At 39.7% G+C, this 27,937-nt stretch overlaps 1 protein-coding gene across 8 annotated transcripts in view; it reads right to left on the reverse strand.

The window, feature by feature from the left end:
* Positions 1-25,290, reverse strand: part of LOC124880576 (zinc finger protein 431-like) — a 52,831-nt gene extending 27,541 nt beyond the window's left edge. Inside the window, exons 1-4 of one of the 8 annotated variants that reach the window (XR_007041377.1) lie at positions 25,035-25,290; positions 11,410-12,125; positions 4,697-6,065; positions 3,578-4,594 (exon numbers count right to left, since the gene is read on the reverse strand). Coding sequence is in view for 6 of the 8 variants with exons in the window: in XM_047385828.1 (XP_047241784.1) it covers positions 5,313-6,065; positions 11,410-12,030 (1,374 nt within the window). In the remaining 2 variants the exon portion in view is untranslated. Of the gene's footprint in view, positions 1-3,577; positions 6,066-11,409; positions 12,126-25,034 lie in introns of those variants that run through there. The other 7 variants (XM_047385835.1, XM_047385834.1, XM_047385833.1 and 4 more) reach the window with 7 other exon arrangements.
* Positions 25,291-27,937: the final 2,647 nt, after the last annotated feature.

The following is a 27,937-nucleotide window of genomic DNA, read 5'->3' on the forward strand; positions in this document are numbered from 1 at the left end:
TGAAATTGTTCTACTAGTCTCGATAGATGAGACACACCCTTTTTTATTCCATTTTAATCATTTTTATAATTTTTAGGATTATATTTAGTTCAAAATTAGCATTTTTCTTCAATAGTTTCCAGGTCATGTGACCCACTGACACAAAATCTGTCTGAAATTGTTCTACTAATCTGGATAGATGAGACACACCCTTTTTTATTCCATTTTAATCATTTTTAGGATTATTTTTAGTTCAAAATTAGCATTTTTCTTCAATAGTTTCCAGGTCATGTGACCCACTGACACAAAATCTGTCTGAAATTGTTTTACTAGTCTGGATAGATGAGGCACACCCTTTTTTTATTCTATTTCAAGGATTTTTATAATTTTTAGGATAATTTTTAGTTCAAAATTAGCATTTTTCTTCAATAGTTTCCAGGTCATGTGACCCACTGACACAAAATCTGTCTGAAATTGTTCTACTAGTCTGGATTAATGAGACACACCCTTTTTTTATTCAATTTCAAGGATTTTTATAATTTTTAGGATTATTTTTAGTTCAAAATTAGCATTTTTCTTCAATAGTTTCCAGGTCATGTGACCCACTGACACAAAATCTGTCTGAAATTGTTCTACTAGTCTGGATTAATGAGACACACCCTTTTTTTATTCAATTTTAAGTCTTTTTATATTTTTTAGGATTATATTTAGTTCAAAATTAGCATTTTTCTTCAATAGTTTCCAGGTCATGTGACCCACTGACACAAAATCTGTCTGAAATTGTTCTACTAGTCTCGATAGATGAGACACACCCTTTTTTTATTCAATTTCAAGGATTTTTATAATTTTTAGGATTATTTTTAGTTCAAAATTAGCATTTTTCTTCAATAGTTTCCAGGTCATGTGACCCACTGACACAAAATCTGTCTGAAATTGTTCTACTAGTCTGGATAGATGAGACACACCCTTTTTTATTCAATTTCAAGGATTTTTATAATTTTTAGGATTATTTTTAGTTCAAAATTAGCATTTTTCTTCAATAGTTTCCAGGTCATGTGACCCACTGACACAAAATCTGTCTGAAATTGTTCTACTAGTCTGGATTAATGAGACACACCCTTTTTTTTATTCAATTTCAAGGATTTTTATAATTTTTAGGATTATTTTTAGTTCAAAATTAGCATTTTTCTTCAATAGTTTCCAGGTCATGTGACCCACTGACACAAAATCTGTCTGAAATTGTTCTACTAGTCTGGATTAATGAGACACACCCTTTTTTTATTCAATTTCAAGGATTTTTATAATTTTTAGGATTATTTTTAGTTCAAAATTAGCATTTTTCTTCAATAGTTTCCAGGTCATGTGACCCACTGACACAAAATCTGTCTGAAATTGTTCTACTAGTCTGGATAGATGAGACACACCCTTTTTTATTCAATTTCAAGGATTTGTATAATTTTTAGGATTATATTTAGTTCAAAATTAGCATTTTTCTTCAATAGTTTCCAGGTCATGTGACCCACTGACACAAAATCTGTCTGAAATTGTTCTACTAATCTGGATTAATGAGACACACCCTTTTGTATTCCATTTTAATCATTTTTAGGATTATTTTTAGTTCAAAATTAGCATTTTTCTTCAATAGTTTCCAGGTCATGTGACCCACTGACACAAAATCTGTCTGAAATTGTTCTACTAATCTGGATTAATGAGACACACCCTTTTTTATTCCATTTTAATCATTTTTAGGATTATTTTTAGTTCAAAATTAGCATTTTTCTTCAATAGTTTCCAGGTCATGTGACCCACTGACACAAAATCTGTCTGAAATTGTTCTACTAATCTGGATTAATGAGACACACCCTTTTTTATTCCATTTTAATCATTTTTAGGATTATTTTTAGTTCAAAATTAGCATTTTTCTTCAATAGTTTCCAGGTCATGTGACCCACTGACACAAAATCTGTCTGAAATTGTTCTACTAGTCTGGATAGATGAGACACACCCTTTTTTATTCAATTTCAAGGATTTTTATAATTTTTAGGATTATATTTAGTTCAAAATTAGCATTTTTCTTCAATAGTTTCCAGGTCATGTGACCCACTGACACAAAATCTGTCTGAAATTGTTCTACTAATCTGGATTAATGAGACACACCCTTTTTTATTCCATTTTAATCATTTTTAGGATTATTTTTAGTTCAAAATTAGCATTTTTCTTCAATAGTTTCCAGGTCATGTGACCCACTGACACAAAATCTGTCTGAAATTGTTCTACTAATCTGGATTAATGAGACACACCCTTTTTTATTCCATTTTAATCATTTTTAGGATTATTTTTAGTTCAAAATTAGCATTTTTCTTCAATAGTTTCCAGGTCATGTGACCCACTGACACAAAATCTGTCTGAAATTGTTCTACTAGTCTGGATAGATGAGACACACCCTTTTTTATTCAATTTCAAGGATTTTTATAATTTTTAGGATTATATTTAGTTCAAAATTAGCATTTTTCTTCAATAGTTTCCAGGTCATGTGACCCACTGACACAAAATCTGTCTGAAATTGTTCTACTAATCTGGATTAATGAGACACACCCTTTTTTATTCCATTTTAATCATTTTTAGGATTATTTTTAGTTCAAAATTAGCATTTTTCTTCAATAGTTTCCAGGTCATGTGACCCACTGACACAAAATCTGTCTGAAATTGTTCTACTAGTCTGGATTAATGAGACACACCCTTTTTTTATTCAATTTTAAGTCTTTTTATATTTTTTAGGATTATATTTAGTTCAAAATTAGCATTTTTCTTCAATAGTTTCCAGGTCATGTGACCCACTGACACAAAATCTGTCTGAAATTGTTCTACTAGTCTCGATAGATGAGACACACCCTTTTTTATTCCATTTTAATCATTTTTTTTAATTTTTAGGATTATATTTAGTTCAAAATTAGCATTTTTCTTCAATAGTTTCCAGGTCATGTGACCCACTGACACAAAATCTGTCTGAAATTGTTTTACTAGTCTGGATAGATGAGACACACCCTTTTTTTATTCAATTTCAAGGATTTTTCTAATTTTTAGGATTATTTTTAGTTCAAAATTAGCATTTTTCTTCAATAGTTTCCAGGTCATGTGACCCACTGACACAAAATCTGTCTGAAATTGTTCTACTAGTCTCGATAGATGAGACACACCCTTTTTTATTCCATTTTAATCATTTTTATAATTTTTAGGATTATATTTAGTTCAAAATTAGCATTTTTCTTCAATAGTTTCCAGGTCATGTGACCCACTGACACAAAATCTGTCTGAAATTGTTCTACTAGTCTGGATAGATGAGACACACCCTTTTTTATTCCATTTTAATCATTTTTATAATTTCTTAGGATTATATTTAGTTCAAAATTAGCATTTTTCTTCAATAGTTTCCAGGTCATGTTTATTCTGAGGAATTTGGAATGAGACTAAATTAGCTTTAAAACTAATGAAGAACAACAATTTGTCTGTGTTCATAGAAGCAGTTCCCAAAGCAAATCAGAACCGTAGAGAAAACCTTTTGTAATAAATAATTTTAAGGAATGAGTTGACAAATCAATAACTTTTTAGACAACTGGTTCTTCAGCTATTACAGGGGGAGGTGGGATTTGGAATGGAGTTGACACAAGATGGTGAACAAATGGATCTACGTGATGATGTCACATCTGGGTTTAGCTAACAAGCCAATAGCTTATTTAGTAATTCCTTTAGTCACATATGTACCTTTACCTATCATTAATAGAAATATTAACATGTATATGACAGCGTGCTACGACCACTCATTAAAACAAAGTTTGACTAAACTTTAGAAACGAGGCTCAGTGGCCTTTAGCATTAGCTTCGCAAGTAGAATACAAAACGTCAAATAGTTTAGCACAAACAAGCAAAACCCAATGAAATGAAAATTTTAAATGTTTTAGGCAAAACTCATTTTCTCTGCTTAGGCACAACCACTTAAGTGAACCGTTCTGGTGATCAGGTCCAAAGGGGCGCGATGAGAGGCTGTGGACAAAGGAGGCTACTGTGGGTCTAGCAGCTGGGCAACCTTCTGCTTCTCGGACTGGCACCCATGGTTCCCAGGCAGTCTCCTCTCAGACAGGGAGGGGAAAGCAGCACCGTCGACACGATTAGAGACGACGTGTCTACTGGGAAAATCATTTTCTCCACAAGCTTAGATAGAAAGATTTCAGCCAGTTTTGGTTGCCAGATGCACAAATTACACTTCGTACTCAACTCTTGGATCCACGTTTCAAACAAGTAGCCCAACTCGGCCATCAAAGTCAGACGTCAACTCGCATTTCTCCCCAATGCAGCCAGCTGGGCTACCGCTGGTTAAAGATAACTAATAGTGCAGCGCGCCAGGGTTTGTAGATCTCTGATGTCACGGCGGTTCCAGCTGCGACTCCTCCTTCCTGGAAGTTGTCCTGAAAATAGGTTCATGCTGTGCATCCTGGGATTCTGAGTTTTGACCGATCTCTTGTTCTCTGTGTGCTGTACATGTTTCACCCCATGGTTGGTGCGAAACGCTGCTGTAATCCAAGGTCCCCAAATCAGGAGGGAAAAAATTCCAGTAATCCTATAAAATTAGTAATCCAGTAACAAAATTTCAACATTCTGACGACCAAAGAAAAATCTAAAATATGGAAGAGGGTATGATGACTGTGAACTTAAAACTTACAAGAAATTTTAGGAATTTGGAAAAATACGATAAGCCAAATTCATGTAATCCACCGTAACAATGATCTTAATCAGGATTCCAAGCGTCCATCAGCCGACATCCTTGGTTATCACAGCGTGATCAGCAACCCTGAGAACATTTCAGAAGCCTCAACTCTCGGACTCAAGTACTGAACAGTTTTGACACAGAATCTTGGCTAACATTACAGGTTCTAGAGTCTCCAGATATCTGCTGCGTTCTTGCTGTTAATCCTAAAACAATCTCCGACCACAATGTTGACCCAAAGCTCCTGCAGGGTAACAACCGATCATATTCCCTCTTTTCTGCCCTCAGAGAAGTCATTTCAAAAGTCACATTTTCAATTAGCATATTTCAGTATAGTAGTAATTCTTACCTTAAATATCAAAAATCATCCACTACTGTTTTGAAACTATTTACATAAACTCATGTCCAACTTTGCTCCATCACCTTCAAAGCATCTTACCAGCCAGTTTTTGTTACCTTCATTCTTTATAAACTATCTAATTGATTAGATAATCACCTTAATCCGTTTTCCGTACAGCTCACATTTATCACATCCTAAATATGTATTTATTTAAAACAGCACCGTTCCTTCTCATTTGCAGGGAGTTTGCTGATGTGCCTTTAAAGATGTCCTCGCAGAAAAGAGTTTACCACAGAGGTCACACCAGTGAGGCCGTTCTCCAGTGTGTGACCGTCTGTGAGTACCCAAAGTAAATTTTCTACCAAAGGTTTTCCCACACACGTCACATCTGTATGGTTTTTCTCCAGTGTGCGTTCGCCTGTGCCTTTTAAGAGTACCTAAGCGATTAAATGTTCTCCCACATACTTCACATTTATAATGTCTCTGATCTGTGTGGGTCAGTTCATGACGCCTTAAATCACTCTTTTCCCTACAGGCTTTTCCACAAGTGTCACACTTATAAGGTTTCTCATCAGAATGAATTCTTTGGTGGATTTTCAGCCTTTCGCTGATTGCAAAGCATTTCCCACATTGGTCACATCTGTGGGCCTTTTCTTCTAGATGAAGGGAGACAAGATGTTTTTGTAGAGTGCCTTTGTTACGAAATGATTTCCCACATTGCTCACAGCTGTATGGTTTCTCACCAGTGTGGATCCGTTTATGTCTCTGTAAATGATTATTAGTATTAAAGGCTGCTTCACACTGGTCACAGCTGTATGGTCTCTCTCCAGTGTGGATACGCTGATGTCTCTTTAAATCACATTTAGTTTTAAGAGTTGCTCCACACTGGTCACAGCTGTATGGCTTTTTCCCAGTCTGACCATGATCTGTTCCTTTAGATGGTGCGTTGAGGGCTCCATCAGTCTGCTGATGCTCTTCAGGTTCCTATGATTCCAGACAGGGAGAAATAAATGTTTCAAACAATCACCACTCTTTATATTTCTAAGAGACACACAAATAACACAATCAAAATGTGCACACGTCGATATAAAAAGGTAAGAAGCCCAACATAACATGAAACCTGCAGGACATTAAAAGGAAGCTAAGAGGGTTCTCCTCTTAGCTTCAGCCTCGTCCTTGGAGCAACAAGGAGCTGCTGCTCAGCAGACCTTAAGGATGGTCAAGGAGGGGCCTCAGGCCGGCTGGGTGACGGTACGTAGAAAGTATAGTCCTAGATCCCAGCCCACAGGTCACCACCAACCTGTCTGTGTTTCTGACAGATTTTCCCCGCTCAGCGACACACCTGCTGAGAAACCAACTCTGGTAATTGGCAGCTCCATAGTCAGAAACATGGCATTAGAGACACCAGCGACCATAGTCAAATGTCTGCCAGGGGCCAAAACGGGCGACATCAAATCCTACCTGAAACTGCTGGCTAAGGATCAGCGTAAATACAGTAAGATTGTTATTCACGCTGGCGGTAATGACACCCGGTTACGTCAATCGGAGGTCACCAAAGTTAGTGTTGCTTCGGTGTGTAAGTTTGCCAAAACAATGTCAGACTCAATGTCCGACATTGTGTCCGACAATGTCTCTGGTCCCCTCCCCGATCGGACCAGTGACGACATGTTTAGCCGCATACTGTCATTCAACCGCTGGCTGTCTAGGTGGTGTTCAGACCAAGAAGCAGGGTCGTAGTTTAATACTCCTCTCTGCAGCTTCTGTACTACTACCCACCCATTAACCTATTTAGACAGTGTCTCGCCCACGGCCAAAATTGAATAGATTAAAAAATAATCTAAAAGGAGAAAATCAGGAAAATCTCATAAAAATAAACACAACTCAGACCGAAAAGAAAAATAAAACAATTAAATGTTGCTTACTGAACATAAGATCTCTCTCTTCAAAGACATTGCTAGTTAGTGACCTGATTTGTGACAATCAGATTGATTTATTTTGCCTCACAGAAACCTGGCTGCAGCAAGAGGATTATGTTACTATAAATGAGTCAACTCCTACTAATTATTTAAATTTTCACATTCCTCGAATTACTGGGCGAGGAGGAGGAGTAGCAACCATCTTTCAGTCGGATTTATTGATTAGTCCCAGACCAATCAATAGCTACAACTCTTTTGAATATTTAATCCTTAGTTTTCCTCATCCAAATTGCAAAGCACTAAAACCTCTTCTGTTTGTTGTTTTGTACTGTCCACCAGGCCCTTACTCTCAATTTTTAGATCAGTTTTCAGACCTTTTATCTGATTTAGAGTTAAATACAGATAAAGTTATTATAGTGGGGGATTTTAACATTCATGTAGACGCTGAAAGTGATAGCCTAAATATAGCGTTTAATGCTATCTTAGACTCAATGGGCTTTGATCAAAACATTAACAAACCTACCCACCTTTGTCTTCATTCTCTGGACCTTGTGCTGACATATGGTATTGAGTGTAAAGACATAACAATATTCTCTCATAACCCTGTCCTGTCTGACCATCTCTTAATAACCTTTGAGTTTAATTTAACCGAGTACTCCACACCTGAAAGAAAATTTTATTATATTAGATTATCAGACGATGCTGTAACAACCTTTAAAGAATCTGTTCCACTTTTAATTTCCTATTATCACTGAAAAACACAGTGGAGGGCAATAATTTTGTTTCTGCCCCTACACAAATTGATTCTCTTGTTCATAGTGTTTCTTCATCATTGCGTGGTGCATTAGACAATGCAGCCCCCTTGAAAAAGAAGGTAATTATTAATAGGAGGCTAGCTCCTTGGTTTAATTCAGAGCTGCGTACTTTAAAGCACAATGTTAGAAAATTGGAGAGAAAATGGTGCTCTACACACCTAGAGGATTCCTACTTAATCTGGAAAAATAGTCTACTGTTGTATAAAAAGACACTTCGCCAAGCTAGAACAGCTTATTTCTCATCATTAATAGAAGAGAACAAGAATAATCCTAGGTTTCTCTTTAGTACAGTTGCTAAACTTACACAGAGTCATAGCTCTGTTGAGCCATCCATTCCCTTAGCTCTTAGCAGCCATGACTTTATGGGATTCTTCTTAAATAAAATTGATTCTATTAAAAATAAAATCTTTGACATACTCCTGAAGATGATTACTTCATCCTCAGCAAGTGAGACAACATTGGAAATAACTGTAGAACCTGATTTGTGTTTGGACTGTTTTGATCCTGTGAAGCTTCCTGAGTTATCAGAAATATTAGCTTCATCTAAACCTTCAACTTGTATGTTAGACCCAATCCCAACCAAATTATTTAAGGAAGTGTTCCCTCTGATTACCAGACCCATTTTAGATATGATTAATCTATCTTTAGTAAATGGATCAGAACCACAGGTTTTTAAGTTAGCTGTAATTAAACCTTTACTTAAGAAACCTTCGCTTGATCGAGATGATTTAATAAATTACAGACCTATATCCAATCTTCTATTCTTATCTAAAATTATTGAGAAAATAGTTGCTAATCAAATGTGTGAACATTTATACAGCAATGACCTGTTTGAAGAGTTTCAGTCAGGTTTCAGAGCTCATCATAGCACTGAAACAGCTCTGCTGAAAGTCACTAATGATATTATTATGGCCTCAGATAATGGACTTGTGTCTGTTCTGGTTCTGTTAGATCTCAGTGCTGCATTTGATCCAGTCGACCATAATATTCTCTTAGAAAGGCTGGAATATGCTGTAGGGATCAGGGGAACAGCGCTAGGCTGGTTTAAATCTTATCTGTCTGACAGATTCCAGTTTGTTCATGTAAATGATAAATCATCTTTAAACTCCAGGGTTAATTGTGGAGTACCACAGGGTTCAGTACTTGGGCCAATTCTCTTTACTATATATATGCTTCCAATAGGTCAAATTATCAGACAGCATAGGATAAATTTTCACTGTTACGCTGATGATACTCAGCTTTACTTATCCATAAATCCTGATGAACCCAACCAGTTAGATAGACTACAAGCATGTCTTGAAGATATAAAAACTTGGATGACTTTAAATTTTCTGCTTCTAAATTTAGACAAGACAGAAGTTGTCGTCTTTGGACCGGAGTCTTTAAAAAAGAAACTGCTTAGTCAATCACTTAACCTGGATGGTATTAAATTGATCTCTGATAATAAAGTAAAAAACCTTGGTGTTAACTTTGACTAGGACATGTCATTTAAATCCCATATTAAACAGGTTTCTAGGATTTCCTTCTTTCATCTCCAGAACATCTCACAAAATTAGAAATATCCTGTCCAGGAGTGACGCTGAAAAACTAGTCCATGCATTTGTTACTTCAAGGCTGGACTATTGTAATTCTTTACTATCAGGATGTCCACAAAATGCAGTTAAAAGCCTTCAGCTGATTCAAAATGCTGCAGCAAGAGTTCTGATGAAAATTAAAAAGAGAGATCATATTTCTCCTATTTTAGCTTCCCTTCATTGGCTCCCTGTTAAATCCAGAATAGAATTTAAAATTCTCCTCCTCACATATAAAGCCCTTAATGATCTAGCTCCATCATACATCAGAGATCTGATTGCTCCATATGTTCCTAACAGAGCACTTTGTTCTCAGACTGCAGGTTTACTGGTGGTTCCTAGAGTCTCTAGAAGTAGAATGGGAGGCAGATCCTTTAGTTATCAGGCTCCTCTCCTGTGGAACCAGCTCCCAGTTTTAGTCCGTGAGGCAGACACCCTGTCTACTTTTAAGGCTAGGCTTAAAACTTTCCTTTTTGATAAAGCTTATAGTTAGAGTGGCTTAGGTTATCAGGGAGGGAGCCTTCCTCCCTCCCTGTTGGTTGGAGTAAGGGGGAGTCAGGTTTAGCCTAAACTGGCTCAGTTATGGTTGAGGTGCAAACACACCCTCCATTTCTGCTACCTGTATGACCTCTTCTCTTTTCCAATGGTTATAATCAGTCTGACAGAGAGAGGTATCCCAATCCTTGTGGTTTTTAGTATAACAATGACCATCAGTGGGACCCTTTGTGAGGTTCCTTGAGACGACATTGTTGTAAATAAGCGCCGTTTAACTAAATAATCTGAACTGAAACTATCTGTGTAGTTATGCTGCTATAGACTTAGGCTGCTGGAGGACATGATGACCACTTTCATCCTCTTCGCTACATTCTCACACTACTCTCCAGTTTTGCATTATTTGCTGTTATTCCAGCTTTTAACTTTGTTCTCTCTTTTCTCTTCCTAGAAGCTACACCTGGCCTGACTCTGTGTCTACCTGTGACACCTTTCTGGAGAGGGGAATCGTTCAAGCTTCTGCTGGCAACAACTTAATGCTCACCTTCTACAGATGATCCACATGGCCCTGTCTTTTAGTGTTTAACCCTTTCTCTCTCCTAGACATGGCTACTGACTGAGCTTCTACTGTGACTAACTCTATGTTCTCTCTTTTCTCTTCCTAGAAGCTACACCTGGCCTGACTCTGTGTCTACCTGTGACACCTTTCTGGAGAGGGGAATCGTTCAAGCTTCTGCTAGCAACAACTTAATGCTCACCTTCTACAGATGATCCACATGGCCCTGTCTTTCAGTGTTTAACCTTCAGTGAACAGCAGTCTGTTGACGTCACATGTGGTCCCGACTCAGCCCCAGTCGGACCTGCTCAGGAGCAGGGACCAAAAAAGTAGGTACCGGTTACAGTAATGGAAACGCTCGCAACGCTCGCCGAGTGGAGTTGAGTAGGACCAAATGGAGCCAGTGGAAAAGGGGCATTAGTGTCAGCTAGTCCTTAATGTTCCCAATCACTTTTTAAACGGGGATACATTAGAATTTGTTCTGTGGAGCGGCCGTGTTGGCATGGCTGAGAGGGCGCCTGGGGTACGATACAAATAACCCCAGTTTTCACTTTTGTGCTAAATATTTGACTGCTTCCCCATCTACTTTGAGCTTCTAGTTAGCATCTGCTGCAGATGAACAGTATCTGAAAGCTACGTCTTAAAGAAGCAGGAAAATACCCAGCAAAGACCAGAAGAACCTGAGAGATGCTTCTTCCAGCAGCTGATCTTCTGAATGCAGGGTGTTCATCTAACAGGACTCTGGAGCTAAAATATTATGTTCTGTTTGCCAAACTGTTAGCGTTTCTAATTTAAAGATATTAGTTAATAATTAGCACTGAAATATATTTAAAGTTTAGGGACCTTTTCTCCACGATTCAGAGGCCAAAGTTCAGCCTCACTATTAATTAAAGGTGGTGAGAAAAGGGACTGAAGAAGAATAAAAATATTCTTGTTAAACTTTGATCCTGTAAAAATGAAGAAGACCTGAACACTGACCTGTAGATCAGTGGGACCAGAAGTGGTGGCTGGTTCAGTCCGGTTTGTGGTGTTCATTACCTGGTGGTCTGGTTTTGGGTCCTGGTATTCCTCCTGGTACTTCTCAACTTTAACTTTCTCATCCTTCTCCTGCTGTGTCACCTCAGTCTTCATCTCATGGTTCTCCTCCATCTCAATCTTCATCTCATGGTTCTCCTCCTCCATCTCAATCTTCATCTCATGGTTCTCCTCCTCCACCTCTATCTTGATCTCATGGTTCTCCTCCTTCACCTTAACCTTGATCTCATGGTTCTCCTCCATCTCAGTCTTCATCTCATGGTTCTCCTCCTCCATCTCAGTCTTCATCTCATGGTTCTCCTCCTCCACCTCTATCTTGATCTCATGGTTCTCCTCCTCCATCTCAGTCTTCATCTCATGGTTCTCCTCCTCCATCTCTATCTTGATTTCATGGTTCTCCTCCATCTCAGTCTTCATTTCGTGGTCCTCCTCCTCCACCTCTATCTTGATTTCATGGTTCTCCTCCTCCATCTCAGTCTTCATCTCATGGTTCTCCTCCTCCATCTCAGTCTTCACCTCATGGTTCTCCTCCTCCACCACTATCTTGGTCTCATTGTTCTTCATTGTGTTACTGCCAGATCAACTCCAGCACCTCGTTGTTCTTCAGATGTTCTTATTCTCCAGCTCAAGCTCTTGGGAGAAACGTTCTGTGCAGCACCCTGTTAGAAACAAAAGCTTGATTAGGTTTATGGTTTTGTAAACTTTTAGCTAATATAATAAAAAGTACACCCCTTTCAGGGTTTGAACTAACAGGACATAAATATAATCTGGTTTTTGAGTGGTTCTAAAATTATTTAAATCCATCCTCACTTCCACTTCCTTCTTGTCCAGTTTCATCTGATTGGTCAGCCTGAATATCTGTCAGCTTCCTGTCTCTGTAGCCTCACTTTTGTTGAGTCCACCAGGTTCGTATGGAGGGGTAACAAAGGGAGACCACACACGGATTTTTGGCTTTAACCACAAAAAAATTTTATTAAAGTAAAATAAATAAAGAAATCCTGAAATGGAAAAACCTGAAATGAAAAGCCATTTTACAGGTAAACCTAAAACTCAAATCAACAAACTAAGCAAAACCGAACAACCTAAACATCAGCGTCAAACCAAACAAATGGAGATCTCAGGAAGGAGTCTCTGACAACCAGGGTTTAGACCAGGAAGAAGGGTCATAGTTCAACACTCCTCTCTGCAGCTTCTGTACTACTGCTGCTCAGCAGACCTTAAGGATGGTCAAGGAGGGGCCTCAGGCCGGTTGGGTGACGGTACGTAGAAAGTATAGTCCTAGATCCCAGCCCACAGGTCACCACCAACCCGTCTGCGTTTCTAACAGATTTTCCCCGCTCAGGGACACACCCGCTGACAAGCCAACTCTGGTAATTGGCAGCTCCATAGTCAGAAACGTGGCATTGGAGACACCAGCGACCATAGTCAAATGTCTGCCAGGGGCCAGAACGGGCGACATCAAATCATACCTGAAACTGCTGGCTAAGGATCAGCGTAAATACAGTAAAACTGTTATTCACGCTGGCGGTAATGACACCCGGTTACGTCAATCGGAGGTCACCAAAGTTAGTGTTGCTTCGGTGTGTAAGTTTGCCAAAACAATGTCAGACTCAATGTCCGACATTGTGTCCGACAATGTCTCTGGTCCCCTCCCCGATCGGACCAGTGACGACATGTTTAGCCGCATGCTGTCATTCAACCGCTGGCTGTCTAGGTGGTGTTCAGACCAAGAAGCAGGGTCGTAGTTTAATACTCCTCTCTGCAGCTTCTGTACTACTACCCACCCATTACCTTATTTAGACAGTGTCTCACCCTCGGCCAAAATTGAATAGATTAAAAAATAATCTAAAAGGAGGAAATCAGGAAAATCTAATAAAAATAAACACAACTCAGACTGAAAATAAAAAGAAAACAATTAAATGTAGCTTACTGAACATAAGATCTCTCTCTTCAAAGACTTTGCTAGTTAGTGACCTGATTTGTGACAATCAAATTGATTTATTTTACCTCACAGAAACCTGGCTGCAGCAAGAGGATTATGTTACTATAAATGAGTCAACTCCTACTAATTATTTAAATTTTCACATTCCTCGAATTACTGGGCGAGGAGGAGGAGTAGCAACCATCTTTCAGTCTGATTTATTGATTAGTCCCAGACCAATCAATAGCTACAACTCTTTTGAATATTTAATCCTTAGTTTTCCTCATCCAAATTGCAAAGCACTAAAACCTCTTCTGTTTGTTGTTTTGTACCGTCCACCAGGCCCTTACTCTCAATTTTTAGATCAGTTTTCAGACCTTTTATCTGATTTAGAGTTAAATACAGATAAAGTTATTATAGTGGGGGATTTTAACATTCATGTAGACGCTGAAAGTGATAGCCTAAATATAGCGTTTAATGCTATCTTAGACTCAATTGGCTTTGATCAAAACATTAACAAACGTACCCACCTTTGTCTTCATTCTCTGGACCTTGTGCTGACATATGGCATTGAGTGTAAAGACATAACAATATTTTCTCATAACCCTGTCCTGTCTGACCATTTCTTAATAACCTTTGAGTTTAATTTAACCGAGTACTCCACACCTGAAAGAAAATTTTATTATATTAGATCATTATCAGACGATGCTGTAACAACCTTTAAAGAATCTGTTCCACTTTTCATTTCTTCATTATCACTGAAAAACACAGTGGAGGGCAATAATTTTGTTTCTTCCCCTACACAAATTGATTCTTTTGTTTATAGTGTTTCTTCATCATTGTGTGATGCATTAGACAATGCACCCCCCTTGAAAAAGAAGGTAATTATTAATAGGAGGCTAGCTCCTTGGTTTAATTCAGAGCTGCGTACTTTAAAGCACAATGTTAGAACATTGGAGAGAAAATGGCGCTCTACACACCTAGAGGATTCCTACTTAATCTGGAAAAATTGCCTACTGTTGTATAAAAAGACACTTCGCCAAGCTAGAACAGCTTATTTCTCATCATTAATAGAAGAGAACAAGAATAATCCTAGGTTTCTCTTTAGTACAGTTGCTAAACTTACACAGAGTCATAGCTCTGTTGAGCCATCCATTCCCTTAGCTCTTAGCAGTCATGACTTTATGGGATTCTTCTTAAATAAAATTGATTCTATTAAAAATAAAATCTTTGACATACTCCCGAAGATGATTACTTCATCCTCAGCAAGTGAGACAACATTGGAAATAACTGTAGAACCTGATCTTTGTTTGGACTGTTTTGATCCTGTGGAGCTTCCTGAGTTATCAGAAATATTAGCTTCATCTAAACCTTCAACTTGTATGTTAGACCCAATCCCAACCAAATTATTTAAGGAAGTGTTCCCTCTGATTACCAGCCCCATTTTAGATATGATTAATCTATCTATAGTAAATGGATATGTACCACAAGCCTTTAAGGTAGCTGTAATTAAACCTTTACTTAAGAAACCTTTGCTTGATCGAATCAGAATCAGAAAAGCTTTATTGCCAAGTACGTTTTTGGACATACAAGGAATTTGTTTTGGCGTAGTCGGTGCAATACAATACAAATTAAACAGTATAAACATATCTACAATATAATATAAATATATGTGCACAGTTTTAAGTGAGTGAGAGTAAATATAGAGCAGTATAAGATGCAAGAGCAATACAACAGTGCAGGTGATCATTGTGCAAGTAAAGCAGGAGTCCAAGCTGAGCGTTAATGTAACGCATAGAGTTACAGGTTACAGGTGTCCTGTCACCAAAAAAAGGGGGGGTATGGGGGAAAGGGAGAGTGTCAGGGTGGTTTCCGGGCTTTGTTAACCAGGCTGGTGGCAGATGGGAAAAAACTGAGATGATTTAATAAATTACAGACCTATATCCAATCTTCCATTCTTATCTAAAATTCTTGAGAAAATAGTTGCTAATCAAATGTGTGAACATTTATACAGCAATGACCTGTTTGAAGAGTTTCAGTCAGGTTTCAGAGCTCATCATAGCACTGAAACAGCTCTGCTGAAAGTCACTAATGATATTCTTATGGCCTCAGATAATGGACTTGTGTCTGTTCTGGTTCTGTTAGATCTCAGTGCTGCATTTGATCCAGTCGATCATAATATTCTCTTAGAAAGGCTGGAATATGCTGTAGGGATCAGGGGAACAGCGCTAGGCTGGTTTAAATCTTATCTGTCTGACAGATTCCAGTTTGTTCATGTAAATGATAAATCATCTTTAAACTCCAGGGTTAATTGTGGAGTACCACAGGGTTCAGTACTTGGGCCAATTCTCTTTACTATATATATGCTTCCAATTGGTCAAATTATCAGGCAGCATGGGATAAATTTTCACTGTTACACTGATGATATTCAGCTTTACTTATCCATAAATCCTGATGAACCCAACCAGTTAGATAGACTACAAGCATGTCTTGAAGACATAAAAACTTGGATGACTTTAAATTTTCTGTTTCTAAATTCAGACAAGACAGAAGTTGTCGTCTTTGGACCGGAGTCTTTAAAAAAGAAACTGCTTAGTCAATCACTTAACCTGGATGGCATTAAATTGACCTCTGGTAATAAAGTAAAAAACCTTGGTGTTATTTTTGACCAGGACATGTTATTTAAATCCCATATTAAACAGGTTTCTAGGATTTCCTTCTTTCATCTCCAGAACATTGCCAACATTAGAAATATCCTGTCCAGGAGTGACGCTGAAAAACTAGTCCATGCATTTGTTACTTCAAGGCTGGACTATTGTAATTCTTTACTATCAGGATGTCCACAAAATGCAGTTAAAAGCCTTCAGCTGATTCAAAATGCTGCAGCAAGAGTTCTGATGAAAATTAAAAAGAGAGATCATATTTCTCCTATTTTAGCTTCCCTTCATTGGCTCCCTGTTAACCTCTTAAGCCCTGAGGAGTTTGAGAGCAATTCCTGCCTGAAATTACATAACTTAATAAATCAAGTATAAATCAAGAATAGCTCCAAAGTTATAAAGACATACATGCAAACCTTTGGTACCTGTCTGAAGGTAAGACATAAAATAATATTTTTCCAGTGGAACCACTATTCTAATCAAAAGTTTGGAGCATCGCCAAAAGTTTTTCTACATGAACATTGCAAAACACTACGGTTACCCAGCTGTGATGGATGACTATGTTTTATGTCAGTTGTGTTGATGGCAGGGGTCACGTTAACACAGTTTGGAGCAAAATGTGCCAAATGTGTTTTTCACCTCATAAAAAAGAAATAAAAGGGAATCTGGTCAAATAAAAGTGCTGATTTTCATTGTAGGAGTACTTCTGCTTATAATATATGACACTGCCTTTGGTTATGACATTTACCGTGTTGTGACTATTAATCTGAGAATATTATTTAATATTTAATATTAATATTTTATCAAATAACATTTGGGTCTGTTAAGGATTGTCCTGTGAATACCAGCCCAGTAAGGTGATGGTATTAGGACAAAATAGAAAGGTGGGAGACGAGCTCTGACATTATTGAACAGCATAAACTCTGCACATATATGGAATAAATTCACACAATTTCTTAAAATACAAGAATTTATTAACAAAAATAAGTCAACTCAAAGTCAAACATATTTCAATCAACAAACTCTTTACTTTGCTAAAACAATCCAACTAAACTACCAAGCAGAATTAAAGAATAATGAAGACTAATGGACTATGTACAATATAAACAAGTTGATTAAAGATGATTGATAATTATGACCAAAAGAGTGATGCAACATTACCATGCAATGTTTATGTTTGAGAACCAAGGATTATCTTGAAGAATCTGGAAATGAAGTTAAATTAGTCTTGGAACCAACTTAGAAAATAATCAGCAAACGTTTAGACAACCATTCACAATGTAAGATCAGATAAAATATTATTTTAATAAAATAATGTTTTAAATAATGATCTGCTGAATAAAACCAACCTTCTAGATGATTAATTCTCAACGGTGTCTAATTAACTGCCTTTATTTATTAAAATAATGTTTGAAGAAGTATTATTAACGGAAATTTTCAGATGAGTATATTAAAATATTTTCAGAAGAGTAAGAGACCCGATATAGTGAATAAAAGTTGCAAAAAACACTCGTGTCACTGGAGGAGTCATCAGCCCAGCCCACCGCCACAATACAAAAACGTTCCAGAGGAAACCCTGCACTTGGTGCAGCTGCAGGACTAGAGGCTGATGCTGCACCTCCGACTGAGGTGGTTGTTCAGTCCTTCTGCTGCTTGGAGTGTCACAGCGTGCAAAGAAGGTGTTTAAGGGGTCATGGCTGAGCTGCTGGTCGCTATGCTTATAATCTTTGATGGATCAGATGCCTCTCCACATACTGCATAGGTCCAAATCAGCATCCTCTTTAAACACTCCCCAGTCTGTGTGCTTAAAGCAGGCATCTTCAGTCGAAACCCGGATGGTTCTGATGATGGGTTTGGTTCTGCCGATCAGAGATGTGATCTGATATTCCAAAGTGAGGAGCTGCCTTAGCTCTGTATGCTTTAGTGATGTTACAGTGAACCTGGTCCAGTGAACTGGACTCTCTGGTTGGAAACTTGATGATCTGGGGAGCCCAGCTTTTAATTCCACATGATTAAAGTCTCCAGCTACGATCACAGCTGCCTCTGGATTATCCTTCATTTGGCTGTTGATAAAGCTATGTAGTTGTTCCAGGGCTAGCTTAGCATTAGCTCTTGGTGGTACGTAGCATGCTACGATTATAACAGAGCTGAGATCTCTCACCAGTTTAAATGGTCTTCACTTCACTGCCAGATATTCCAGATCGGAGGAGAAGAATGTAATCCAGGTGTAAAGTTAAAAGAAAAACTTTACCTTTCCTCCTATTAAGGAAAAAACACCCTTGCAAATAATACTGCCCTGCTCTGACATCACATTGTCATGTGACAGTGGAAAGCCAATGAATAGGCTATATAGACTGGAAGTAGGGATTGCCGGGAGGTGCTGGGAAAAGTTTGCTGTAGAAACCACGGAGTTGGCCGGGTATTGATGCGAGCTAGGAACCTACTGCTAAGGCAAGAAAGCCTGAAGCTCTACTCAGCCCAGAATTTATCTTTTCAACATCACCTGTTCTGATTGGACCGGTAGGAGGCTTCACAGCCACCATTTTAAGGCATTGTCTCTTTGCAAATCATTGCTCACGGCCTTCCTATATAAATTTTGAAGATCTATCCCTCTGTTGTTGAACCTCTTGGACTTTTGCCTGCTGGGCCGTTGAACTGGATGTTGCATGTTGTGGCATATATTGCTGCTTGGACTTGGAAGAATATGCATGATTCTTACTAGAATCTGAACTGATGAACTGTAATTTAAGATTTGAATGGCCATTTGTCTTGATATTTTGTGTTTCTGTTACGTTTGTTTTTTTTCTGCACAATATATGGTACCAACTAAGAAAAATCCATAACTGGTGTTAGTCTCTTACTCCGCTCCTAGAGCCAACCTTTGGGAATCTTCTGTTTCTAGCCTAAGATTAAGTAAAGCACAGGTAACAAGAAGGTTCTGATAGTTTTTGTACCTGTGCACCAGGAGTTGTGAATGTACAGTACCAAACCTTCAGCTTTGAGCTTCCCAGCAGCTGTAGTTCTATTGTCCCGGAATAAAGCGCAGCCTTCTAGCTCCACCGCAGCATTGGGGCTGTGATTTTCCAGCCGAGTCTCGGTGAAGATTGCCACACAGCTGGAATAAAGTCCGGTGTTGGGAGTCTGTAAAGTCCTGGGCTTTCCAACAGTTCAGCCCTACTGTACTGGAACAATGCTTGGTGGGTTGAAAACACGATCACACAGATGAACAAAAAGAGCCAGGAGCCATGCAGCCGCAGCAGTTACCCACGCTGCCATCTAGTTTACCAGCCCAGAAAAGTCTGTGGCAAAAACCAATAATGTAATCGATCAAGTTTGAAGGTGGATCAGAACACTCCAGGTTAGTTTTCAGAACAGCAGGAGGACTGCATTCTTGATGTCGAAACACTAGTTCATTAGGACTGAACAAGGTGCTTTCTTGTGTGACTTCACAAGCTGCCAGAACAGGAACTGAAATTCACTTTTTAAAATAAGCATTGCAATGGGGGGATTTATACACTTTTGGGGGGATGTAACTTATGACCCTGACAAAATGTCCTACTCATACCTCAGATTAATTGGCAGCTTTAATTTGTCACTTTCTCCTTTCTGAGTGGTTATCTTAGGTGGCTCTCTCGTCTCCACGCTGTTCCCTCTTCAGCTTTATTCATCTCTTTCCCATCTCTTTAGACAGGAGGTAAAGGAAGAAAATTATTTTGAGCATGGAAACTATCCATTCAACTGTTTGTGAGGTTAACTTTAGATCTTAACATTGTTTAGTCTTACCTCATCAATACTATTCGAACTGTCCCTTTTTAATCTTCTTCTTTACTTGTCATCATAGCTTCATCTGTGGCTGTCTCTTATCTTTTGTCTCCATGCTTTACTCTTTTCCTGTTTTTGTACTTCTTGTCTGCATTTCTCTTCATTGTAACAACTTTGTTGAAATCAAATTTCTCTCATGACTTCTGGCTTAGCTGCTTAGGGGCTTCGGAGATTATCTGAACTATTTACATTTCTGTCATTTGTTTTAGGTTCTTCCACTTTGAGTTGCATCTTTCATCCTTTTGGGGAACCTAACGTGAACACAGGACTTCTTCTTACAGCGTAGTCAACATCTTCTATGAGTGTACTTGCAATGGCTTGGTGCATTTCTGACAATCCTTTTTCATTTATGTAACTACCATAGCTTGATGTTTCTGTGTTAAGCTTTTTAAAAACGGGACACTCCATGTCTTTCATAAATTTAACCTGATGACTAAATTTTGCTTTGGGTAATTCGTTTTCTGCATTAAAGTAAGCAGTTTTTAGAAGCCCCTTAGTTTCCTCGTCATACTGTGACTGCGCTTCTTCAACAGCTTTAGCCATCATGTTTTTTGCTGAATCTGCCTCGTCTTTTCTTTTCACTGCAGCTGTATGAGAAACGCCATCTGAGTGGCGGCGCAAAGTTGATGTTTTAAAGCACCGGCTCGTGAAAGGCACAGCACCGATCATTTTACAAATAGAGCAGTTCATTTCACCATTATTATGTTCAAGTCATGGGTATATTTTGAGCCAGTTAGCCTGAAACTTGTCTTTGGACGGCTTCATAAAGTTACCAGCGCCACCTGTCTGAGAATCCAGAGGTTTTTGGTCACTACCGACATCACTGGCTTCAGCGCTGCCTCCAGCCGTGAGTTTTTCTTGAGGTGTTTTTTTGGGAGCGGTTCCCCTTCAGCTGATGTAACATTAGATTTGTGTTTTAACCAACGGTCCATGTTTAACCGCACATTTACCTTAAGCCTACAATTGTTGCAAGAGGGATAAAGTGAGAGCGGAGAGAGCTGGTATCCTGAGAGAAAAGGAGCGCGCACGCCTGGCCCGATAGGCGCGCACGCCAAGTGACGGTGGTGCAAACGTCCACGTCCTTACATTTCGCTGATTCCATGCGGGAATGTCCCGCATTATAAGACCTATATTTGCGGGAATCAAAAATGTAATACCCGCAATCCCGCTGCAAATTTCAGGCCCTGCAGAAGAAGCCAAGCAGACCTTCCCCCCAGTCTCTATTCAAGCTGTACAATAAGCAACATCTCTTTTCAGCCAATAAAAATGCTGTGAAACCTGATAATACATCTTCTTAACACCTAGACGGTTGGACAATTCTCCATGAGTAGTCCTTAAAACAAGGTTCGTAAACGTACCTGGAACGACGACTTGATAAACTGGACCAACAATATACCTGCCACTTTAAGGCAGCCATTTATGCACCAACTGGTTGTCTAATAGAAGATAATCACAGGAAACCTTACTCACCTGTTCGGCTGTCTGCACATGGTCAACCAGAGCAGTTAGGTTTTTGTCCTCACGCTGAGCTGAACTTAACTCACTGAGCAACAAAGGAACAGGAAGAGCTGGCAAAGAAACGGACTTCTTGAGGGTAGAACCAGGTTTAACAGACTCAACAGGTATAATTAGCTTCTCCTTGTACCAATTCTGATTGCAAGATCTTATGTAGAGGAACAGAAAATGTTTACAAGCCAATACCTCTGACCATACCCTACGACCTGTACCAGAAGATGAAGAACAAGCTTTGTTGACCGATTTATCTTCGTTTCTCACAGCTGAAGTCAACGAAACACGGGCCTCTTGGACCTTTCCCACTAACACACTTTGCATTAGAATGGTGCAGTCCAGATGACTCCAGTCGTGTGTCTGATGAGTTCATCTCTGATAATGTCCGACAGTTTGTGAGCCAAGAGATTTCAGGGAGGAATTGGGTTTTAAACACGCAACCTCAGGGCCCCTTTCCCCTCAGCTGTTCAGAAAAAATAAAACTTACAGAAAAAAGCACAGGATGACCCATATCTAGCATTGCTTGACTACAGAAACACACCATTGTGGGGAATTGGATTATCACCTGCTGAGATGCTCATGGGTAGAAGGCCCAAGTCAAAAATACCTCTCCATTAAAATGACAGGAGCAACTTTGCAAATAGACAACAGAGACAGAAGCAATATTCTGACCTAGGAACCAGGATGCTGACTGACCTCCAAGATGGTGAGAACGTTAAAGCCAACAAGTAGGAACCAGCCACTATTGTTGAAACTACAAATGGAGAACTATAGAAGAGAAACTGGAAACATCTGCTCAAAACAAGGGAGACTGTATTCCCAGGGGTACCTGATGACAACACAACAGAGTGCTCCTATCATGAGGAGACACGAGACCTACTCTGGACTTGGACTGTTCCACTGTGTTAAATAGGCCAACAGTAATGACTGATTCTACTGCGTCCTCCTAAAGTCCAGAGAGAACAACTCGTTGTGGAAGATGTTATTTGGACTGGAACAGATTTATGGTTGTTGCCAAAGTTAATTATCAAGACACTCAATAAAGGAGTGGTTCTGCAGGTGGAGACCACAAACCACTTCTCAGTACCGATGCTTTCTGGATGATGTTTTGGTCACTTTTGAATGTTGGTGGTGCTTTCACACTCGTGGTAGCATGAGACGGACTCTACAACCCACACAAGTGGCTCAGGTAGTGCAGCTCATCCAGGATGGCACATCAATGTGAGCTGTGGCAAGAAGGTTTGCTGTGTCTGTCAGCGTAGTGTCCAGAACCTGGAGGCGCTACCAGGAGACAGGCCAGTACACCAGGAGACGTGGAGGAGGCTGTAGGAGGACAACAACCCAGCAGCAGGACCGCTACCTCCACCTTTGTGCAAGGAGGAACAGGAGGAGCACTGCCAGAGCCCTGCAAAATGACCTCCAGCAGGCCACAAATGTGCATGTGTCTGCACAAACGGTTAGAAACCGACTCCATGAGGATGGTATGAGGACCCGACGTCCACAAACGGGGGTTGTGCTCACAGCCCAACACCGTGCAGGACGCTTGGCATTTGCCAGAGAACACCAGGATTGGTAAATTCACCACTGGCGCCCTGTGGTCTTCACAGATGAAAGCAGGTTCACACTGAGCACATGTGACAGACATGACAGAGTCTGGAGACACCGTGGAGAGAGATCTGCTGCCTGCAACATCCTTCAGCATGACCAGTTTGGCAGTGGGTCAGTAATGGTGTGGGGTGGCATTTCTTTCCATGTGCTCTCCAGAGGTAGCCTGACTGCCATTAGGTACCAAGATGAGATCCTCAGACCCCCTGTGAGACCATATGCTGGTGTGGTTGGTCCTGGGTTCCTCCTAATGCAGGACAATGCTAGATCTCATGTGGCTGGAGTGTGTCAGCAGTTCCTGCAAGATGAAGACATTGAAGCTATGGACTGGCCCGCCCGTTCCTCAGACCTGAATCCGATTGAGAACATCTGGGACATCATGTCTCGCTCCATCCACCAACGTCACGTTGCACCACAGACTGTCCAGGAGTTGGTGGATGCTTTAGTCCAGGTCTGGGAGGAGATCCCTCAGGAGACCATCCACCGTCTCATCAGGAGCATCTCCAGGTGTTGTAGGGAGGTCATACAGGAACGTGGAGGTCACACACAATACTGAGCCTCATTTTGACTTGTTTTAAGGACATTACATCAAAGTTGGATCAGCCTCTAGTGAGTTTTTCACTTTAATTTTGTGTGTGACTCCAAATCCAGACCTCCATTGGTTCATAAATTTAATTTCCATTCATGATTTTTGTGTAATTTTGTTGTCAGCACATTAAACTTTATACAGAACAAAGTATTCAAAGAGAATATTTCATTCATTCAGATCTAGGAGGTATTATTTATTTTTTGGAGCAGTGTATTATACACGGCTCCTGATGGAGCGAGGATTAAACCATGAGGTTAGCAGTATTTTCCTGCCGTCTCTGAAGCATAAGAAATGCACTCTGCTCCCTAATGTAAAAGATGCATAATTTATGGGAACTCATTTTCAAATTGGACATTTTAAAATGAATTTTGGAAACTTTTTGATGGGATATCTTTTGAAAATGAAATTTTAAGCATTATTTAATTTATCATTTTAATTCATTTACAAATTGAGCAGTGTTGGAGAAGAAAATGAAAATGCAGTTTGGATTAGTTATTTTTTATTTTATTTATGAGTCAAAAAAATGCAGCTTTATTTTGAAAATGAATCCATTTTAATTAGAATCTTGGGACACATTTATTCCTTAAGGCAGCATCCCCAGAAACCAGACCGATTTCCAGGGACAGTCCCCGTGTTCGCCAACCTGTCCCTTAGTCTCTGATTTTAGGGTTTTCTGAATGAGACAAAAACGTTGCGTGTTGACTGGTGTTACGGTTCCTATGGTAACCGGGTAGGAAGCGCGTCTGTTACGGCGGCTGGTCGCGTTGATGTTTGGACTGGGCTGCCATGATAAAGGAGTACTAGTGTTGCTAGAAAGAGGGCTGGGATGTATTTAGTTGTACTAAAAGTGAGAGAACAGAGAGGAGCTGTGGCGACAATGACAGAGTGAGAGAAATAAAAACAGGAAGATTTCAAAGAAAGCGTTGCCTGACTGGACCTGGTGGCGCTACAGTGTCAACAACTTTTATTACGAAATGCTAACAACGTGGAGAGACGCATTCCTGCTGTTACACGTCACTTTCAATGGTTAAATGTGTAAAGATAAATGAAATCGTAACTGTCTCAGTTTCTTCATTTCTTCTGGAAAATATTTCGTTATTTTTTTTATCTCCAAGATGAAAATATGCTCGGATTTAATTTCAGAAGTCTGGTCTACTTTTCCTAGAAGAATCATTTTAACCCAATATTCCAGTCAGATGTCCAGTCTGCTTCACTACGTTTAAGAAGCGGCATCAACGAGGGCAGCTAAGTGGGGGTCCTTCGGCTCAGAAACAGCTGCTGTAGCTAGCAGCTAACACCGATGCTAACGGGGGTTGGTCACCAGTTACCATGGAAACACGAAGCAGAACCTTCCACTAACAGAACTTGTTCATACTGGACTAACAGAACCTGTTTACACCAACAGAACCTGCTCAGAACCAGATCATCAGACTGTCGGTACCCAGTATTAACGTGTAAGACTTACTCGATGGAGCTTCAGCTACAAGCCGTCTGGGAGTCCGATTTATCCTCTGAGTTATGGAACTGATCCAGTGGTTAGTCCGAACCGGTACGCCTGCTGGGTCTGGTTAGTGCTGGACTGAGCCGTTCAGAATATTCTGAGATATGAAAGCGTCCAACAGCAAACGATGAAAGGAGCACCTGGAAGCTGGAGGGCGGGAATCTTCTTCTTCTTCTTCTTCTTGGTTTTTTTTTGGCGGTTGACAAAAATGTCACGGTACGCGTTACCTCCAACTACTGGTACGGAGTGTGGGACAAAATGTATACTTTTTCAGAATCAGCTTTATTGCTAAGTTTGTGAAGCAAACGAGGAATTTGACTTCGGTACACTTTTTTCTCAATAAAGATTTTTTTATATAATAAATAGAAATAGAAAATACATATTTAAGTGTACATATAAACACAAGTGACTTCACAATAGAATATAACATGAGATCAGTCCAAGTATGCTTGGTGTTGTTCTGGAGCTCTGACTGTCAAGAGTTCATCAGAGAAACTGTCTCTGTGGAGGCTGGTTTTAGCAGACAGTGCTCTGTAGCGCCACCTGACGGTAAAAGTCTGAACAGTTTGTTTGCAGGGTGAGTTGGGTCTGCAGAGATTTTAGCAGCCTTTTTCTTGACCCTTGACCTGTATAAGTCCTGGATGGAGGGAAGGTCAGCCCTGATTATTCTCTCTGCAGACCTGATTGTTTGTTGCAGTCTGGACCTGTCCTGTTTTTGGTTGGTTCTCTGAAAGTCCACCATCATCTCCACAGTCTTGAGTGGGTTAAGATCCAGGTGGTTCTGACCACACCAGTGTACCAGCCGATCCACCTCCTGTCTATATGCAGACTCATCACCGTCCTGGATCAGTCCAAAAACAGTGGTGTCATCTGCAAACTTCAGGAGTTTCACACACAGGTCCACTGAGGTGCAGTCATTAGTGTAGAGGGAGAAGAGGAGTGGGGAGAGAACACACCCCTGGGGGGCGCCGGTGCTTATTAATCAAGTGAACCCAGAGTTAAGCACAAGCACGAGTAAATAAGAAGCCCTCATCAATGGAAGGCAAGTAACAAATAATAATAATAATAAATAATAATAATTCACCATGGCAACTGGAGGAAATAAGAAGCATAGAAGTTTCTCACTGATGAAATTAGAAATATTAATGACAACATATTGAGAACATCAGCAGTTAATCCTTAACACTACACCTCATCACCTAGACCTTTTTTAATGTCTAAAAAATAAAAAGTGTGTGTGTTCAATAAACGTGTGTCTAGGTGCAACGCAGCAGGCACAAAAAGGACGCGGAAGCAAACCAATATGAAATATTACAACCCAGTTAAATCCAGTTAGAAGTTATTGTTCGGTTTAACCTTTACCATCTGAGCTACACAGCATTCACTAGATATGTTCAAAACATGCAAATAATGATGAGTAAGAGGTTAAAGGTTAGCTCATGACTTAATATGATAAACAGCAGACATGCAAGTGAAGCTGAGATATTTTCTGTCCCTAAAGCTCCCTGTGAAACAGCTGTACGAGGTGTACTTTCAAGAAAACATAGAAATATGTTTAATCAGAAAGGAAGTCCTAAAAATGTAGCTACAGAAAACACTGAATCCAGCTGCTGGAGCATCAGTTAAAAGTGGGTGAGATCCCCACAGAGGTGGAAGATTTTATTAGTTTAAATAAATATCGATAACTGCTGGATTTCACCTGCAGGGAATAAAGAACACTGAATGTATCTCTGCTGTACAGTAAGTGTGCTACGATTATATTTCTGACAGCATGACGTACAAATGCCGTTGAATGACTTTCTGCATCACCTATGTTATACAAACAAAATGAGAAGTGAGGATTTTATTGAGATAAATTGGTTTTGTTTTCTCCCGTCATGTTTTTAACTTACTATTGTTATAATATGTTGTTTCAGTGTGCAGCACTTTAGCCAGTAGCTAAAGGAGAGGCAGAGGTTCTCACCTCTCCTCTGAGGGCCCAGTCTTCATGAGGGTTTTACCTTGGAATGCTGTGATAAGATGGTTTTTCATTTTGGCAGGTCAGAACAAATGGACTGAACTTATGTAGCGATTTTCCAGTCATGCAGACCACTCAAAGCGCTTTACATTAGAGCCACATTCACCCAATCGCACTCACTAACGCTCATTCATACATCGATACGCAGATCGGTAGGCAACTTGAGGTTAAGTGCCTTGACCAGGGACACATCGACATATGGCAGGAGGAAGCTGGAATCGAACCCACAACCTCACATATAAAGCCCTTAATGATCTAGCTCCATCATACATCAGAGATCTGATTGGTCCATATGTTCCTAACAGAGCACTTTGTTCTCAGACTGCAGGTTTACTGGTGGTTCCTAGAGTCTCTAGAAGTAGAATGGGAGGCAGATCCTTTAGTTATCAGGCTCCTCTCCTGTGGAACCAGCTCCCAGTTTTAGTCCGTGAGGCAGACACCCTGTCTACTTTTAAGGCTAGGCTTAAAACTTTCCTTTTTGATAAAGCTTATAGTTAGAGTGGCTTAGTTTATCCTGAGCTATCTTCCTTATTTTTACCTCCATCTTCCTCCCTCCCTGTTGGTTGGAGTAAGGGGGAGTCAGGTTTAGCCTAAACCGGCTCAGTTATGGTTGAGGTGCAAACACACCCTCCATTTCTGCTACCTGTATGACCCCTTCTCTTTTCCGATGGTTATAATCAGTCTGACAGAGAGAGTTATCCCAATCCTTGTAGTTTTTAGTATAACAATGACCATCAGTGGGAACCTTTGTGGGGTTCCTTGAGACGACATTGTTGTAAATAAGCGCCGTTTAACTAAATAATCTGAACTGAAACTATCTGTGTAGTTATGCTGCTATAGGCTTAGGCTG

Source organism: Girardinichthys multiradiatus, chromosome 14, assembly GCF_021462225.1.
Source record: "Girardinichthys multiradiatus isolate DD_20200921_A chromosome 14, DD_fGirMul_XY1, whole genome shotgun sequence".
Lineage (NCBI taxonomy): Eukaryota > Metazoa > Chordata > Actinopteri > Cyprinodontiformes > Goodeidae > Girardinichthys > Girardinichthys multiradiatus.